This window comes from Drosophila innubila (assembly GCF_004354385.1).
Source record: "Drosophila innubila isolate TH190305 chromosome 3L unlocalized genomic scaffold, UK_Dinn_1.0 0_D_3L, whole genome shotgun sequence".
In the NCBI taxonomy this organism is placed as follows: domain Eukaryota; kingdom Metazoa; phylum Arthropoda; class Insecta; order Diptera; family Drosophilidae; genus Drosophila; species Drosophila innubila.
In genome coordinates this window covers 8,270,451-8,288,315 of record NW_022995376.1, presented here as the reverse complement: position 1 = coordinate 8,288,315, position 17,865 = coordinate 8,270,451, and the positions used below count along the sequence as shown (strand labels likewise).

General features: G+C 40.3%; 1 protein-coding gene across 2 annotated transcripts; it reads right to left on the bottom strand.

The window, feature by feature from the left end:
- Window positions 1-535: 535 nt before the first annotated feature.
- LOC117788900 (GTPase-activating protein) lies at window positions 536-17,649 on the bottom strand. Of its 2 annotated transcripts, XM_034627838.1 has the most exons (6): window positions 17,089-17,649; window positions 5,298-7,177; window positions 4,980-5,233; window positions 4,592-4,597; window positions 4,180-4,375; window positions 536-3,112 (listed from the first exon to the last, which is right to left on the bottom strand). In XM_034627838.1, exons 1-6 carry the CDS (start codon window positions 17,270-17,272, stop codon window positions 2,087-2,089), a joined length of 3,546 nt encoding a protein of 1,181 aa, XP_034483729.1. In that variant the 5' UTR covers window positions 17,273-17,649; the 3' UTR covers window positions 536-2,086. The 2 variants fall into 2 exon arrangements, with proteins under 2 accessions (XP_034483729.1, XP_034483730.1); XM_034627839.1 differs by lacking the exon at window positions 4,592-4,597.
- Between the last annotated feature and the right edge of the window lie 216 nt (window positions 17,650-17,865).

Below are 17,865 nucleotides of genomic sequence, written 5' to 3'. Positions count from 1 at the left end.
AAAATAGGGAAGTTTTCCATTTTGTCTGTTCCATGGCATTGAAACCAACCACAACACTTGTCAGTATTTGTCATTCAGGCTTAAAAGCTAGGGGTTGATTTGTTTCCTTTTTGTTTAAATTTTTTTTGCATCCTTGGGATGGTGATCGTGTGAATGATTTTAATTTTCAAACTATAGAAAACATATATATATATTTTTCCGAGCACGCACCGTAATTGCTAAGGTTTTATGTTTTGTAATTTTGGAAATAAATTGCTTTTCTGTTAATTGTCACAGTACGAATATATATATTTATATTAATACTTAACAGTTTTAACGTACAAGTACAATAAATGTATTGCAAATCGCATCAATCAATCAATCAATCAACTAGCACACATTTAAAGAGATGTATAATTTATGCATTTTTTAACGCATGATATATCACAACAGGATGCCAAAAATTGCCTAAAGCACGAGAATATGAGGTACTAAATTGAATAAATTAAAATAAGCTAAATAAAAGGATATAAAGATAATTAAAACAAAAATGAAAATCATTGGCGATACGCTTTATTTTGTTCGCTAAAAAATATGCTTTTCGATTCTTTGTACCAACAACTTAAAATACGTATACGTTATAAAATTATACTTAAATAAGGTACTTAAAACGAAATTATAAATGAACCGAACGGCAAATGAATTTCTTAGAAACAATAAAATGTTCTCTGGTTTTTATGTAATATGTATGTATGTATATGTACATTATGCAATATTAGAACAAAGAAATGCACAAACAAATTGGAATGCATAAACAAAACGCAAGGTATGTGAAGAGGAAGACATTTATGCAATGAATACGTTAATAAAGAGAATTATATAAACAAAACTAAATATGGCAAATTGACAAAAAAAAATATGTGTGTAATGTATTATTAAACATAAGTATTATTTAATATTGGAAGAGCTTTGGAAACAAATCGGTGGAAGTTAATAAGCTAAAACAAACATAATTTTGCGATAACAATTTCACTTTTCGTTTTTTTTTGTCCTTTTAAATTTAACATGAGAAATTAAATGCATTCAATAAATATTTATGTATGTATGTTGTATGTAAAATGGAAGTAAATTTGTTCTTAACAATGCTTCATTTTTTGTATGCCAGAGCTTTAAATACATATATGTAAGTATGTGTATATAACATTAGCTGTATGACAGTTAAATATATAACTATATGTATAGATGTGTATATATGTATATGTAAATGTACATATGTATGCATGTATGTATGTAGATTTTGTATAATAGTAGCGTTCACAATTTGTTAGAATTATTTGCTTCTTATGTATGTGTGTGTTGTTTTGCTTATATCATAGCTTAAATTTCTAGCTACACATTTAGATAGTTGCAATTTGTCTACGCCTAGCATAACTGGTATATGTAGTTTTCTATGTATATATATATATATATATATATATATATATTTATGCTTAAGCATTCTTTTCGCTATGTACAACGTTTCATTTCACTACTAATCGTATGTTCACATATATAATTATATATTTTAATAGATCGATCTTATTACAACTTACGAGTCTAGGCGTTTTAAAAAAAATCTTAGCAATTTTGGAGTTGTTTGCAAGTTTGTTAGCGGCTTAAATAGTTATCAGTTTTTCGGCTTTTAAAAAATAAAAGTAGAAAATTTGTGTGTGTTTGTATAAATACAACAAAATAATAAATAGGCTTAAACATTTAGATTTCGCTTGTTTTGTTACGTTTGTTTGTTGTTACCCCGTATATAAATGTGTATAAAAATTGTTAATTAAAAAAATCTTAGATCTACACATTCCCTTTTCAACTTTCTTGTTTTCTTGTAATCGTACATTAAAAATATGTAGTTTTTTTTAAATTAGCACACGCTTGGAAGTGTCTCGAAGTACATTGTAGTGTGTGGGGAGGAGTGAGGAGTGAGGAGGGGGAGGGGAGCTGTGTGTGTGTGGTGAGTGTGTGTGGGGGCAGTAGAGTAGTTAAATAGTTGCTGTTTTATGCGCATTTACCGCGTCAATACGATCGCTCTGGGTATGGCAAATACGCATAGTCTTGACCGCTAATAAATCGGTGGCGCCGGCTTCGACAACACAGCAGTTGTTGCTGCCACTGCCACCGAGGCGTTTGTGGCATTGGGTGGAGTTACCACCACGCTGGATGCTGTCGATGATGGGCTGGACGAGGATGCATTGCCGCAGTTGTTGTTGTTATTGTTGTTATGACGCTGGCTGCGGAATTGCTGTTGATACTGTTGCTGTTGATGCTGCTGTAAATGTTGCTGTTGCAGCTGCAATCGCTGCTGCTGCGGCTGTAGATTGTGCATAAAGTAGTTGTTCACATTCATGTTGCTGCTGTTGGTGGTTGCCGGCAGTGCACGCACATGTTGCATTTGGGGCAACACTGGCTGCAGCTGTTGCTGCAAGTGCTGATGCTGCTGCTGTTGTTGTTGCAGCTGCTGCTGCTGGTGATGATGCTGCAAGTTGAATTGGCCAGCTGCACGCATCATGTGCCAGTAGTTGTCATCGCCGATCGGTGCCTGCCGACTGCCATATTTCAGCTGACGCGTTATGCCCTGCTTATAGTCGCGATGATCCTTGTCTATGGCATAGGCCTTCTCTCGCAGCTTCTCGATCGTTTTCTTAAACTCCACAAAAGCCTGCGGCGACTGTTGTTGCAACGCACTTGCCAGCGGCACCAATGGATTGTGCTGCTGCTGTTGTTGTTGCTGCTGCTGGGGCACGTGGACATGTTGATGATAGGCAAGTGGATCGAGAAGCGCATCCAGCAGATTCATATTGGACATGATGAGCGTGTGTATGCGCTGCAGATCCAACGCCGGATCGAGAGCGGTAACCAAATCCATTTGAAAGTAGTCCATCTCCTTGGCCGAGACGTTCTTGCAACCGGGCGCATTCTCATCGGACCGACCGCAGCAGCTGTAGTAGCCGCTGATGAAGGCCGACGGATGAAAGTATTGCATGCGGATGGAATTCATCAGGCAGATCTTGTGCAGCAGGTCGAACCATTCTCGCTCCTCGACGCAGTTCGTCGTTTGTACAATAAGAGAGCGATCTTTGTACACGATCTGCGAATGGAAATGCAAATGTGAAATTATGTTAATTATCTGCATTCTTTTCACTTTCAGCCTATAAACAATAAACTCATACTCGTACTACCTATGTATGTATGTATAATTTCAGTTTTGCTTGCAACATTTGCTCAACAAACCACACAGAGAAATCGTCGCAAATCGCGATTCACACGCCCGATAAAATAAAATAGTCCCACGCGGGTGCCCCCCATTCAACTACAACAACAACAACAACTACAATAACAACGTAACCGAATTCTTTTCTTTAACGCGCGCGACTTCTTTATAGTTTTTACTCGTAGTAGTTTTGAAATTTCCCTTTTTTTTTTGTGGAAGAATAATAAACAACAATGGCTGGCGTTGCCAACTCATTTTCATAATATTGCTAATTATTTTTAATTGCCATTTGCATAGACGCAACGACTCTAGCTGAATGTTTATACAAATCATAAGTGAAAGTTACTGCGACACTGATACTTCTGTGCCCTTTTGTAATTAAAGCTAATTATCTTTTCACTTTTTTTTTAGCTGCTTGGTTTAAGCGCGTTGCCAATTCTCTTGAAAAGCAGTTATCGATCTTCGATAACGATCCCCCCAAGTGCAGCAGCCTACAAGCTCCAAAAAAAAAGTCCAAATAGACAAACGAATACACACACACACACACACACACACACAGAAACACACACGCATTTACGCGCTCTCCCAACTCTTTTGCATGTGGAATTGAACGACGTCTCTGAGTTGTGTTTGTGTTGGTGTGTGGGCTGCCTGCGCCTAATTTATTTATATTAATGCATTTGTAAACTTGTGCATTTCCGGTATTATGCATTTGCATTGTAGTTGTTGTTGTTTTTGTCGTACGCCTAATTTCAACTATAAGAAGTAATGAGAAAATATTCTACAACTGTCTACAGAGTATTCGAGTGTTCCCACTTCTTTGCTAAATGCAACGAGGCGTGTCTGCATTAAATGCTTGGAATGCTGTTCCACATACAATCCAACAGCATCCACACAAAATACGATTACTTGGAGTTGTCAATAGATCTTTGCAAGAAACTCACCTTGAAGCAGTTTTGCTTCTTGAAGCTTTTGTCTTTCAATTGCTCGACACTTCCGATTTCCTCGAGCGGTATATCACAGATGGGTTGTTTGCCCTTCGACTTGGCATAGCTTAGCGAGTGCGTTGTCAGGCGAAAGTAACGGTGCTTAAACTGGCGTCCAAAGCGTTTGCGGCTTGTCGGATCTTTGTTCATCATGCTGCACAGCATCCATATTCGCCAAGAGAGAGAGAGTGAGTGGGTGCGAGAGCAACACACACGCATAGCAAAAGAAAAAAAGAGAACGTAAGCAAATGAGCGAATGTATATATAAATTTACTTATAAATTAAAGTTAATAATTAAAATGAAAACAGTGTAAATTATATAAAAAGTGGTTATAGTTTTTCAAATTAAAAGCATAATAATTTTCCTTACCCCTCGCTAGACGTTAGTATAAATTTTGTATGTGCAAATGGTTTAGATGTGTGCGGGTGCGAGTTGTTGTTGTTGTGGATGTGTTTGTGTGGTGTTGGTGATGGGAGTTTGTTGGGCGTGATGTGATGAGTTGAGTTTTGATTTCAATTGTTTTTTTGTTATATTTTGTAAGCAGCACGCGCGTAAAAGAAGAGAAAGACAAAGAAAGTTTTGGTATTAGAATAAAATAAAGCGTAATCCAGAACCAAATGTAGTGTATATATACAAATTTTGGGATATTCTCTACTACATATATAGACAGTAGAATTGGATAAGTTATCGATAGTTTGCAATTAAAAGAATATTTTCCAATTCTACACATAGAAATATTGTAAAAAACTAAACTTACCCCTCCTTTAGTAATACTGGTTCTAGTGGCAATTGTGGCAACGGACTGCTGGGCGTCTCACAGGCGTTGGGCGTTGAGATGACCTCGAGAAAATGCTTCACTGCATCCATATGCTTTTCCGTGCAGAATTTCTTGTACAGCTCCCCGGTGTACTCCTCCTTGCAGGGTTGCTGCGAGGATCGCGAGCTGACCAAATTTCCGAGCGATTGTATCGTTTTTGAGATTAGAGTCAGCGTGCGATTCGTTTGGGCATCCTTGAAAATGATAAATAGACACATTGCAGCCAAGAGTTACAGTGGGATGCTAAAGTTTACTCACCAGACGCTCTGTGGTCAGATCAAAGAGCTTAGGTCCCAGTATGGCGGGTGCAAAGAAACGTAGAAATATGAAGCCGGAAACAACGGAATAGCGAACTTCACGATTGCGTGGAAAATGTTTTCCCGCACATTCGCGTAGATCGTGAAAAATCTGACAGAGGACCTTGGGACAACGCTCGGCACTCTTGGTGATTGCCTCGAACACACGCTCCACATAATCTTTGAGATTGTGCAGATTCGTGTCAACGGCAGAGCGATCCTTCACCTTGCTGGGATCTATTTCGCAGGGCTTCTTCTCGGCGACAATCTGCGAGAGAACCGGACGCAGCGTCTGGTGCAGATAGTGTAGACCCGACAGCCGCATGGCCTCATCCATCATCTTGGAGACGAGCGTGTTGCCACGGAATATGGTCGTTGGATCAGTCAGATTGGATATTTCATGATCGGCAAGTGCCTTGATGATGGGCGCAATGCGTTCCGTATGCGTAAAGAGACGGACGAGGGGCTGTGCCACCTCCGTTTTACCGGACACAAGTTCGCCTAGGATGTAGACAGCGGACAGGGTGATGGGTCGCTGATCCACCGATTCCAGTAGCAGGTTCAGCAAGTCATCGTAGGTGGCCAGTGGGAATACATGATCAGCGGTGTAGTTCAGATTCAGACGCAACGAGCCAATTGTCGAGTCCACGCTGAGCCGTGTGCCCGGGGGCGTGGCGCAGGAGCGAGGCGTGGCATTCAGGGAGCGACAACTGGGAGATGTGGTGCGTGGCTGCAGGTAATACCAGGCAGCTGGCTGCACCGCCTGCTGCTGCTGCTTGTTGAGCATGGGCAGACGCACCTCGCCCAGGAACACCTTGTCCGCCATGGCGCCATGTGCATCGTGCCACAGCGTCACAGCAATCTCGCAGAGATCAGCACCGCCCAGCGGATAAATCGCATACGCCTTATTCGCTGATGATTCGAGAGAGGCAGCCGATTTGTTGCTGTTTGTGGTGCCCGTGCTGCCCGGCTCCGCATCAATCGAGAGATCAAAGTACATGACCTCATCGAACTCGGGGTCAACTGTCTTTTTTCGTTGCTTTGTGCGTTTCGTGATTGTCTGTTTGTTGCTGTAGTAGGCGGTGCAGATGACAAAGGGATCACAGGTGCCCTGCTTCTTGGCGAGATCAACACAGGCGGGCACACGGATCGCCACTCTCACATTACGTCCATGCGTGTTCTTCCAATTGGCCAGCTGATCAGTCGAGGATGTGGCCAGCTGCTGCTGTTGTTGTTGCATCTGCTGCTGCTGCTGCTGATGTTGCAGCTGCTGATGCTGATGATGCACGTGTCCAAAGAGTCCAGCCGCACGCGTCTTGAGCGTTATGCCCGCCGAGTTGGCACTTGCGGCAGCGGCAGCAGCTCGTTGAATGTTGCTCAGTTCGTTGTTCTCCTTGTAGTCGTTGTTCTGCGCCCGCTGCTGATGTGTCATCGTGTGCTGGCCCAGCTCAATGCTTTCGTTGATCGCCTGTGGCACCTCCTCGAACTCCACCTCGATGTGCGCCATACCCTGCACCTCCGAATCCGAGTCCACGGGTCGCAGCGAGAACCAATGATCCTTGTGATTGTATTTGTGCAGCTCCTCGCGTTTAATCGCAATCTTGCCAATGGGTTTGTCCTGTTTCATATCACGATCCCACACATACACGGTCAGGTAGCGAAAGCGACGCGGAATTTTGAACTGATACTCCTCGCCAAAGAATGGCGACAGGGTGCGTTCACTGATCGGCGTCCGGCATATCTCCTCCTGATCCAACGCAATGGTGCAGTAAACATCCCTTGTCCCCTGCGTGCTGCAACTTGTGTTTGCCGCATTGCGACTGCTCAGGCTTTTTGCTTCACCTGCAAATAAAGAGCGTTAAACAGTAAACGTAAATACAAATTTGAATTGACGTGTGGTTCTTCTAGATGCTTGACAGTTGCAGTGCCAACTAAATGAAATCTATCACTTATGTGTAAACTTGATATTGATAAGCTATCATTTGACCTTGACACCTGTAAGAGCAGCAGATATCAAACACACACACGCACACACACATTCGGACATGCATACAAATTGTGCAAAGATTTGATGGATTATGTTAAAATAAAAAAAAATGTATTCAGCATTTTTCAGCGCTTTGTCGGTTGCCTTTGATGCCGCCAAAGGGCAGACCGACGGCAACGTGACTTCCTGTGTGTGCAAATGTGTGTGCCGATAAATTGCATTATCGATGCGCAGCCAGGTGGCCACAAAAACAACAGCAATGGCTGGCGCTTGACTAGACGGCCTGTCCCTGTGTCGCAGAGTGTTGAAAGTTAATAATAACAGTGCAGTGTTGTTGTTGTTGTTGCTGTTGCCTTGATAAGCCAAGTTAATCAGCCAATGACCAGCGGGGGGTGGGGGCAAAGTTTACTCAATGAAAAATACAAAATTAGCAGTAGCAGTAGCAGCAGTCGACGCACTCGAGCGGAAATATAATGCGTATTCCTAAGTGGTGTGTGTGTGTGTGTGTAATCATGTGCTTGTGTGCGTGCTAGACGTCATGTAGGCAATGCAAAGGCAACGCGCAAAAATTTGTTGCGAGCCTCTTTTGTGGGTATTATTTTTTTACAGAGAAATAAAAACAAAACACATTGAGAAGGTGGCTCTTCGGCCTTCCTATTGACACAGCTGCTTGGGCCCAGCTAAATGTGAGTGAGTGTGAGTGGGTGAGTGTGTGTGTGTGTAAGCGTGTTGGCATAACAATCAATTGGGTTATATTTGCTTGCGCTTTTTGCTAGTATTAGTAGCAAAACAACGGTGCTTTTACACACTAACACTCACACTCACTGCCTGCTCTCTCTCTCTCTCTCTCTCTCTCACTCGCCCGCTCTCACTTTGCTTGTCGTATAAGAAACACACGCAGCAAAAACAACAACTGCGATTGATAACAACAAGACGTCGATGTTGTCGTCTTCGTTGTTGTTTTCTCGTCGTGGCACATTCCGCGTTTCTTTTTATGAATGAATGTGGAAGCAACGAAAAGCAAACGACCAAAAATTGCCGCACATTTTATATATGCAAAAACACAAACGAAAGCCGCAAAACAACACACAACTCAACACAAAATGAAATGTAATGAAATTCAAATCAAATGACAAAAATCAAAAGTGCTTTTACTCTTTGCTACCCTACTATTTCCAAACTATTGCCAACTCGCTTGCACGCTCTCTTCGCTCGCACAGTCTCTGCCATCTCTGTCTGGCATGCTCTCTTGACCGCACGACAACGCCGACGACGACGACACGACAGTCAATTTCATTCATTCATTCATGATTCATGAATTGGCGTCGTTTTCACATTTATTTCGCCTCTGTTTTTGTTGTTGTTTTTGGAGGGAATTCCAGTCTCGTCGCCAGTCAAATAAAAAACAGCCGAAATTTTTTACGATTGTTGACGCTTTATTTATACTGAATTAATTTATGCGTGTTTTTATTTATTTTATATTTTTCCATTCCTAACGTTATCATAGCTATGACAGCACAACACATGGGCAAATTCCATTTAAATTAGCTGCAGCAATTTGCTAAATTTAGCTACTATGTTATAATCATTGAATTTTAGCACCTAATAATAATTTTCGTTGTTTAAGGAAATTGCTTTTTGTGGTGGTGGTGGGAGGAAAAGGAAAAACGGCATTGCGATAAACAGATAACAAATTTCTAGTGAATCAAAGCAAATGGAAATTTTGAAATATAATCACGAAATCACTGGACTTTGCCAATCACCGAGCCGTCCTTCAATTCAGTTTTTACAATCAATTTCGTATCATTTTACATATGCCAAGCACGCCCAGATCAGACTGCTCTGAAGGGGGCAAGGAGAAAGAGAGAGGCAGAGATACAAAGAGAGAGAGAGAGGAGGGGGGATTTCTTCGTATAAACTCAAACGGAAGTTAAGTCATTGCATTCTGTAGACACGATACTATGCCATATCCGGAGCATGTGTTTAATCAAATTTCTTTATAAATACGAAAGATCTTTCCAGATTTAAGCGATGAGAAAGACTAAGCAGAAAATCTATTCATTGAATTACCCAATTATGCCGTAACAAGTCTGGGGGGTAAAGTGCTAAAGTAATGTCTATAGTAAGTAGACCAATTTCAATCAGTTTATATGATTAGGCCGATATCTCTTTTAACTTTGCCCGTTGGTTGGGATGGGGGGATCTAAAAATAGCTGACAATACACGTGTGTGTTGCCACACCATGTGGCAACTTCTAAAGCATGCCGCACATCACATCACATCACTCCCACTTCCACAAAAATAATGAAAAGAAAAGCAAAAACAACTTTGACATTTGCCCATGGAGTGTTGTGCCCGTCAATGTCATTCATGCGCACACAAAATTACGACACGATTCGTGCATCAAGTCTGTTTATAGATAGATATAGATAAATGTATATATACATATATATAGATTGGGGCGCGTGTTTCAACAGACTCATTAAATGCTTTCAATTTCCAGGCCGCCAAAAACGGCTAAAGGAAAATTAAATTTAAAGACTTTGTAAGTAGATTTCATTTGTAGCAACGTCGCCTCCTCTGTCTGTCTGTTTTCCATTTTCCTTCTCTTCTCTTCTCTTTTTTTTTTTGCACAATATGCAAATTGATTCAGTGCAGCATGAAACGCGCGCGAATTAATGAGGCGATTACTCCAAGAGCAGAGGGTACAAAAAAATAAAAACACACGAAAAATAAAACAAAAAACGAAGAGGAAAAGCAAAGAGGAAGCTAAGGAAAAACCCCAAGACGGTTCTGTTTCGTCTCTCCGTTCTGGTAATAAATTCTAAAAGCGAGCAAAACTTTTATGCAAAAGAAAACGGAAATAGAGATAAATTCTCTTGCATACAGAGTATGTATATGTATGTGTTATGTGGATATAAATATATATATATATATATATATATGGATATATATTTGTTTTTGCGCTGCCTCGTCAGCGGATGAGAGATTTACAGACAGACGTTGCTGACTTTGCTGCTTCTGAGGATGATGGCGATGATGATGATGTTGTCTGGGTCTCTGGCCGTTTGTCTAAGCGTCAGCTTCCTGTCGTACAACAACAACAACAACAAAGATTACTTGCACTTTATGCAGATTTGTGGCAAAGGTGTTCGCCCCCAGTTCTATGGTATTCACATCACAAATCTCCTCCTCTACTTGTGAATTCTTATTTTTTTTTTTTGTTTTTCAAACATTTTCACGATGTTGTTGTTGTTGTTGTACACGTCAGTTGCATTTCATTTACAATTGTTGGGCCGGCCCTGTGAACAACTTCCTTTTTCCGTTTGTAACTTCCTTTTGTAGAAGGGCTTGCAAGTCTCTCCATCTAATTGGGCCCAAAGGAAGTAACTGGTTAGTAACTGCAATCCAGTTTGCCTTTCCTTTCTCTCTCTCTCTCTCTCTGTTTCTTGGCCATTTCCATTTGGAATAAAGAAATTTAACTCATTTTAATCATTTAGAGAAAAAAAAACCCGGTTTATTCTCTGCTATCTCTGCGGCATCTGCTTCTCCTACTTCTCATCATCTTCTTCTACTCATTCTCATCTGTTGCGTCTCTCGCTGTACGTGTCGATCGATTTCCGGTCTGATTACGTTTCTCATCCACATGATCATCTTCTCTTTTCTCGCCTGCCTGCCTGTTTGTCTGTTGTTTGGCTTCAGATCGCGTGTTTAGAGCTTTTCATCAGCGTCATCGATCGATCGATTGATCGTTTAGTTGTTGCTTTTATTATGCACTTACATCTGAGTGAGTGACTGAGGGCAGCTATCATGCATTTATATATCATTTGAGCTTATATTACTTCAAGTGTGATATGCTATCATTTATACTCGATTGTAGAGTATCACTGAAACGTTGTTTTACTTATTATTTATTTAATTTTTTATGTGAGAAAGAAAGAATTTCTTTCTTGTTTCGGTTATCAATTTCATGTCTGAGCATTGTCAGCGCCTCAATATAATCAATATGGCAATGAGTAACCGCTTATGTGCTTCATCATTGCCGGTTGCAAGTTGCATCTGTGGAACTTGTGGTTACTTTTGCGGTTGCTTCTCCACAAGTCCATATCCAAGTCCACTTTACTTTATTATTATTCATTCGCTTCTGCTTTTGATTTAAGCTTCGTCTACTATCTGGGAGTTTGCAGTGCAACAACTTTAACTAATTATAAATGTATTATTATGACAGGCCTCATGTGGCATGTCAAGCAATGAGCTGATGCTCATTTTTGGCGCCATTAACCTTCAATTATCCATGGCTGGCAATCAGTCAAGTCACTGACTTTGTCACCGACTAAAACAACGACGACGACACACGACTCGCATCTTAAAAAAGCCACAACATGGATGTGACCAAAAATAGTTGCCTATTAACTTTGGCAAACCTCTAAATTAACAAAGGTAACAACAACAACTACAACAGCAAGTGGCTTTTGTCGCCAAGTATTCCAAGTTTGTATAATGAAAATAATAATAAATAAACATTTAAAAAAAAAAAAGCGCCCACACATCACCTAGCAACAACAACAACGACAACAATTGCCGTGTGTGTGGGTTGACGTTTTTCATAGGGGTTCAACTATAAGGAGGGGTAAAAGAAGAGGCGGCTTTTCGCTAAAGCAAACAACAACCCATACAATTTCATACTTATTTACGATTGTAGAAAGTTTCAAGTTTAATTTAAAGCTTACTCAGCGCCTGGAACGTGGGGGAATATTTTGAGAGTCGCAACTGTTGCTACCCGAACTAATTTAAACTATTTTACATATATATAATAGTTTAACTAATCACAAAAGTCTAGGGTGTATTTCCAAATTTTAAAGGTGCCCTCATTCCAAAGAAAAACGACACTTGAAACAAGCGAAGCGAGTATAAATAATTGCAACCAAAATTATTTATGTATCCAAAACGTAACTATAAAAATAATAATAATAAAAGGGGAAAAACAAATTACACGAGTTCACTTCTGTGTATTTTAATGTCGGAGAGTCATTAAAATGCCCCAAAGAAGCGCCAGCACAGCGTGAAGTTCAACAAAAGCCTTGATGGGGTGCCACCAACTGTAGAGAAGCAAAGAGGAAGAGGAAGAAGAAGCAGAAGAAAACAACCCATGACTGACCCCAAGCAAAGTCAACACATCAAAGTGACGCGAGAAGAGGTCAAGCGTTAAGTCATAAAATGACAGTACCCCAAAGGGAGGGAAGGTGGGAGAGGGGAAAGCATAAAACTCTTCGTTGGACAAGAAGAAAGCAAAAGACAAATGTTAATCATACGATCTGTCGGCAGTTGCAACCTCATCTTGATGATGATGATGATCACCACCGCATCGTCATCAACAAGTACGTTCACTGTCGATGACGTTGTCAACTTTTGATGTTAATCAACGCCAAAGCAACAGCAACAACTAAAACAACAACAACTACAAAGCGAAACAACATTGCCACAAATGTCCATTGCAAGGCTTTTGTGAGGCCAGTCGAAGGCGACCTGAATAAAAAGCATTTTAGTAACGCGCTAATTACATAAAATTGTTGTTCTTTGGAAGTACAAGTACAACAAGTACAACTAAAGCAATTCACACTGTTGTAATGATCTATAAGTTCTATAAGTTAAGCTCTCTTACTTTATCCCCCCTTAACAAATAAGTTTAGCTTAGAATCTAATTTTTAAGCTTTACAATCTAACTAGAGAAACTTGGACTTGTTAAGATTGAAGAGCTTTAAGAACTTTAGGTAGGATTTTAGAGCATATTTAACGCTATTTAACAAAGGGTATTTAAGCTTCGACTTTAAATAAAAACATATTCTCTCACTCTTTGATTCTAGATTTTTTTTCAAATGAAGAGATGCCATTTTAATTGTTGTTTAGCAAAGTAACAAGCTAAAGCGAAGCTTATAAAGAAAAATATGTGTTAGAAAAATGATTTAAAGTGTAAAGAAACCGACAAAGAACAAAACGACAAACACGACAAAGAACAACGTAGACTAATTGTCAACAAAAGCAGAGAAGATCAGCAGAGATCAGTAGAAAGAATAAAGAGACTAGAACAGTCGCTGGCAGGCCAAGAAGAAGGCAAACAGTCAGTCAGTCAGCCAAATGGTTGATAACCAGTTTGGCATTTGCTGGCCAGGCCAACAGCAACAACAACAACAGCAACAACCGGCTTTTAATTAATTGCCTTTTTTAGGCAAAACTATTTCTTGTCGTACACACACACATACAGAAATGCGTGCTTATTTATGTTAAAAGTACATACAACAACTTAGTAACAACAACCACAACAAGAACTACAACAACTGTCAGCTACTTGTTAGTGTTTTCAAGTTCAACAGAATCCACAGTGCGTGTGTGGCCCATGTTAACCCCCCTCTTTCCCCTCCTCCGACCACTCTTGCCGCTCATGCCTCACCCTTCATCACATAAAAGAGAGGGCACAAGTTTATCAACTGTAATCGTCATCTGTAAATTGTCATCAATATTTCAGCATAAATTGCATATTTTGTCTTAAGACTGATGATAGCTAGCATCACATATACAATGAGTCAGTTATGAGTCATGGGATAGTAGAATGCAGCTGTGGCGCCCTCTACTGGCCAACTCTATATTTACATATGTGGCAATAATGAGTCGTTGAGATCTGTTCAATTTTGTATGGGAGGGGTCTCTTAAAGAAAATGAAATTTAGGTTATGCGCTAAACATTTTAATTAAGTGGAAAAGTATTACGCCAATTTCGGTCAGTGTTGGTGTAGAAATCGCAACAGCCAACAAAATGGAAAGCTCCAACAACAACTACAACAATCATAATATAGCAACAAAAGCGAAACTTTGTGTAATTGAAACTGAGCACGAAGTGGAAGTATTATTATTAAGCATGCAAAGCATAATGAAGTGGAAATATGAAACTTGAGAAAAATATATGCACAGACACAGGCACAGACAACCGGGCGAAGAATGGACGGAGCTTATGAACGGATAGATGGATGGACGGACAGATCCGTCCGTCTGTTGGATGAAGTGGAATGGAATGAACGTCAAATTTGCGCTTGCTAAAGGTGACTTTGCTAATGTTTTGGCTTTTGCTGACACGCTGTAATGATGTGATGATGATGTGGATATGTATTTGCCATACATATACTTATGTACCTTACATGGTTCATAAGGAAATGAGCAGCTTTCATTTAGCAATAGGTATTACCGACTATACTAAAAATATCTTGCTATGACTGTGTTTTATTTAATGGGGGGGCATTTCTTGGGGTTTTTTGCTTGAGAGATTCGAGATTTTCCAGGAACTCTACACAATAGATTTTAAAATTTTTAAAATTATTCAGCTGCTATAAATATAACTTTGGGCAAGAAAGCGAATACTAAATTCTGCTGAATTGTTAGTTAGATTTGAGACATGTTTTGGTGCTTGAAAATCCACCTATACACTTTTTTAAATTAGCTATATTGCAGATATTTTCAGCTCTACATTACTGCCAAAATTTAAAGACCTCATCAAAAATGTCAACAATTGAAAGAACCAGCAGAAAAGTTGCCTGCCGTATGCAAGAATAAAGACAGCTGAGTTTTGTGCCTCAACAAAAGGAAGCGGTAGGTAAGACAGACGGACGGACGGACAGACAAGAAGTTCAGGCCGACAAAGACACATGCGCATGCGAAAACAATTGAAGCGTGCAAAAAGAGCAACAACAACAACAACAACTTTAACACAAGGGGAGCAACAGCAGCAAAAAAGCAAAAGTTTTATGGCAAAGAACCCGGAGCCAAAACCGCACACACGAAAGAAGGGAAATTCATGTGATGGGAAACGGAAATCAAAAGCTGCTACAACGTTTGTTGTTGCAACAGCAACAGCAGCAGCTTTGCATATAATTTATGACCCCGAAGGGCAAAGAGGGCTACAGAAGGGGGAGAAGAAGTGTAGCAAAAGCTGCTTATGGTCGAGACGGAAGATTGAAATTGTTTAGTTGGAAAATGTAAAAGCAAAGCAGATCACAGCAGCAACAACAACAACAACAACAATTTGTGTTGGGGCATAAGTAATATGGAAAAAGAAGTAAAAATAAATGATATCAAGATATGTTTATTTGCAGAGCGTTGGAGCCCATGCAGGTGTGAAATGCGAGCGGACGACGACGACGACGACGACGATGGTGGCAGGCAAATGAGGGCACCTCACACACATACATGTATTAAAGCAACCCTTTTTTTTGGCTGTGGTTTTTTCTTGCGCATGTTGTTGCTTTCATAATTCTGTTTTCACACGACGACAACAGCGACAAAAAAGGCGATACAGGAAATGTAAAACCAGTCAAGTACACCAAATAACCGCAACAGAGCTCGAATCTGTCGCATAGAAAAAACGCAAATGCTGAAGTGGTTACAGTTATGAACAGGCGAACAGACGAAAAGAAAAGGCAGAGAGAGAGGGAGACAATCGTCAGGTAAATGTATGATATTAATGTCTTAGAGATCTAGCTGTAATACATATGGACAGGGCTAAGTCGAATATCAATTGTTAACACTGATTTTAAATCCATAGCTTTATAGGGTCGGAGTTACCTATTAAAACGTGCTAAATACATGACGAAATAATCCTCAAACTATAATAGCTTTTATCTGATTTCCTATCTATTTTATGCCCCGCATAATTGTCAACACTGGTGATCTGCTCATTCATGAGCACGCGGCAGCGACTTTGACCTTTTTTCGATATTGGCACACACTTTAATCGATGTGAGAGGGGCTTTGTTATCGAAAATCAGACGTGCAATAAAATGGCAAAAGGAATGAAAACGAGGTTATCAGCTAACAAACGCTCATCGCAATTCAGTTGCTCTTGATAATCATTCATAAAACAGCAAATTTGCGTTTGTGTTGGTGAGATGTCATATGTGTGTGGTAGGCGGCAGCGCCAGGCCAGAGAAAAGTACACCGAATTCGAATTCCATTCATGAAAAAACCCACACATTGCTGTACATATGCATGTGTGTGTGTTTCTGAATCTGTATGTGTGTTGGCACATGCGCTGGAGCAAAAGCGTCGTCGCTCACACACACACACTAACGATATTTCATTCACAAAAAGGGGCAACTGCACGCGGCAGCGGGAGCAGGGGACGATGCCGTAACATTCAGCCAGGCAACGGCGACGGTGTCGGCTGGTCCACAAAAAAGCCAGCGGAACTAGCTTCGTGTTGGCTTTGCCAGCAGCAGCAGCAACAGCAACAACAACAATGTAAAATGTTGGTTTGTTGCTTGCTGCATCGAAAAACACTCACACACACATACACACAACGAGGCACACACGCGAGCGTTGCCAGAACGAGATGGCACGATACGGCTGTATAATGCGCGAAAATAGCACCGCACGCTGCTGCCTCACACTCACACTCAATAAATGCATTTTCAGCCAAAAAATTAGAATTTGCTGTTGCATTTTGTTTATGTTTAACTGCATTTAACTACTATTTGCACATTTTAATAATCACTAAATCACTATTTTGACGCTGCTCTTTTTGTTATTGCATTGCTTTCATTTGGATTTTGTTGTATATTTTGGCTTTGCTTGGGCGCCCACTGGCGACGCGCTCACATTCCAATACAGTTTTCACATGGGAAAATTAACGTTCGCGTGCAAATTATTGCAAGTTGTTGCGCAGACGATGTTCGTTTAGTGTTTGTTTTCAGGTTTTCATTGATTTGCACAGGTTTACATACCAATTTTCACTTTTAATTGCTCTTCAATTCGGACTTCGCGTGTTTCAGCCATGTTGGATCCATAACTACTGCTGCTGTTGTTGTTCGCGTTGGTGTTTCTGTTGTTGCTTGCCTCGACAACAGCCACGATGTCAATAGCGTCGTCCTGCTCTTCGCACATATAGCGCTTCTTTTTCAACAGCATCTTGTTGGTGTTGGTTCACAGTGTTGCATTTAGATAAGAATTGTAAATGAAAAATAAACCGATTTTGTTCTGCCGCAACAGCTACACTACTTCAACGTATGCGATTTGCATCAGATTTTTTCGTTGATTTTTATTTATAAATGCGTTTAACATCACTTTATTGTTGTTTTAAGCACTTTCTGTGCATTCGATAATTGCATGTATGTACACCACTTTTGCGCTTCTATTTAATATTGTATAAAACTGAAAAATACGTATGCGTTCGAAATGCTATGAGCTAAATAATATCCCGACTTCGACTTGTTGAGAAGAGCGAGAGGTAAAACGCAACAGAAAATACGTCCGCGCGCCACGTCCGTTCGCAACGAGAAATGAAACGATAATGAGGGACGATTTGTAATCGAGCGGAGGAGACATAAAATATATCGATAGACAAGAGAGCGGGCACAGTGAGAGAGAGAGCGTGCTTGATGGTAAGTATGCTGTCAATGCAAAAACGTAAAAAAATACTTGCACATGTTAAATATTTGGATTTAGTAATAGATATAGTTACAGACTAAAATATATATAAATATTTTACTCTCTTGAGTCTT

What these genes read in the sequence shown, in the direction of transcription:
- LOC117788900 (XM_034627838.1), bottom strand. Translation starts at nt 17,272, where the DNA reads ATGCTGTTGAAAAAGAAGCGCTATATGTGCGAAGAGCAGGACGACGCT. An exon ending in GCAATTAAAAGTGAAAATTG is followed by an intron (nt 7,178 to 17,088) that starts GTATGTAAACCT and finishes CTTTATTTGCAG; the next exon opens with GTGAAGCAAAAAGCCTGAGC. An exon ending in AGAAGCAAAACTGCTTCAAG is followed by an intron (nt 3,113 to 4,179) that starts GTGAGTTTCTTG and finishes TTCCATTCGCAG; the next exon opens with ATCGTGTACAAAGATCGCTC.